The 1,696-nt window shown below is 42.4% G+C and overlaps 1 protein-coding gene across 1 annotated transcript; it reads left to right on the plus strand.

Annotated features, from left to right (window-relative positions):
* The first annotated feature begins 602 nt into the window (after positions 1-602).
* On the plus strand, positions 603-1,394 carry LOC119254165 (olfactory receptor 5A2-like). The gene has a single exon (XM_037521287.1). The coding sequence runs from the start codon at positions 603-605 to the stop codon at positions 1,392-1,394; it is 792 nt and encodes a 263-aa protein (XP_037377184.1).
* The last annotated feature ends 302 nt before the right edge of the window (positions 1,395-1,696 follow it).

A 1,696-nucleotide genomic window follows, 5' to 3' on the forward strand; every position in this document is an offset into this window, starting at 1 on the left:
TTTCACACTGAGGCTTCCCATGATGCAAGGTCTTCTCCAAGCACTGGGTCCCACCGGACTTCCTAGTTACAGTGATCATCTTCACCTGTGCAGGTAGGACAGTGTCACCCTAATTTGGTGTAATCTCAGATGCCATGTAATTATAAATTTGAGTGGCTCAAATGAAATTAATATTTTTTGGTGGATAGAGTACTGAGGATGCCTCACTACTGTGTCTTATTCCATAAGGAGGGTAAGAATATTTATCCAAGTTAACTTTTCATTAAGGTTGGTGATTATACATAGATGCAAGATTCACTGAGCACCAATGAATCATGTTTGTATGTTTAGTCAGCTGCATGAAAGAGAACAATGAAAAGAATTTTTTCTGTTCTTTGAGAATGAAACCATTTCATCTTTCATCTTTTCTCAGCTGATGGTGCGAAGTGGGTCCATGGAAGGGGAGAGAAACCTCACGTCTGTGACCATGTTTGTGCTCCTGGGAATCTCAGAAGATAAAGAGATGCAGCTTAGTCTCTTTCCAGTCTTCCTGCTGATCATTATTCTGTGACATTATTCCTGTGACATTATTCTGGAACCTGGATCTCATCACTCTAATCAGGATGGACTCCCACCTGCACATGCCAATGTACTTTTTCCTCAGTGCCCTGTCATTTAGAGACATCTGCTACACTTCTTCCATCATCCCAAGGATGCTTGCAGACCTCTTCAACGATAAAAAAATGATTTCCTTCATTGCCTGCGCCACCCAGTGGCTTGTGTCTGCCTGGATGGGTCAGACTGAGTGTTGCCTCTTGGCTATCATGGCCTATGACAGATATGTAGCCATTGGCAACCCTCTCCAATACTCCACCATCATGGCGCCTGGGCTCTGTTGGAAGATGGTTGCCGGGGCCCTTGGGTGTGGTTTCGTTTCTAGCTTAATTGAAACAATCACTGGCTTTGAGTTGTACTACTGTGGGCCAAATGTCATCCAACACTTCTTTTGTAACATAACTGAAATTATGAGCCTGTCTTGTTCTAATCCCTTCATTGGTCAAATGAGTCTTTTTGTAATCGTTTGTATTGTTATTGGCGGTTCTCTGGTTTTTATTTTGTTATCCTATGGTTTCATTGCAGCTTCCATCCTTAAGATATCCTCCATGAAAGGTAGTGTCAACGCCTTCAACACCTGTGCTTCCCACTTGACAGTTGTGACTCTCTTCTATGGCACAGCCCTGGGTGTGTACATGCATCCTAGTTCTGGAAACTCCACGAAACAGAACAAGTTTCTGTCTGTGTTCTATATTCTCGTTATCCCCATGTTAAATCCTTTCATCTATACTGTTAGGAACAAGGAGTTCAAAGAGGCCCTCAAGAGGGTGATGAAGAGGGCAGTACATTTACCTCACTAAGAATAATATTTGGTAATGTAAGCTTAATAAAGAAAGCAAAAAATAGGAAAACAACACAAAATAATATGGGGCTAGGTACTTCTACTCCTCATTGCAGACAGTAGTAAGAACACAGGAGTGTCCTATAGTAGGTCACAAGACTATCTAGGCAGAAAATGTCAGACTCTTACACTTGATTCCTGGTGCCGTTGTCCTTAGTGCTATCCACACAGGGATCTCTCTGAGCACCAGCTGCAACGTGGCAGGATGCTTGAAAGCCCATTTCCAGGATTTTCTCATGTAAATAAACTCTGTGTTTGAGA

The sequence above is a fragment of the Talpa occidentalis genome, unplaced genomic scaffold (genome assembly GCF_014898055.3).
Source record: "Talpa occidentalis isolate TD23 unplaced genomic scaffold, MPIMG_talOcc4v2.1 talOcc4.3, whole genome shotgun sequence".
Lineage (NCBI taxonomy): Eukaryota > Metazoa > Chordata > Mammalia > Eulipotyphla > Talpidae > Talpa > Talpa occidentalis.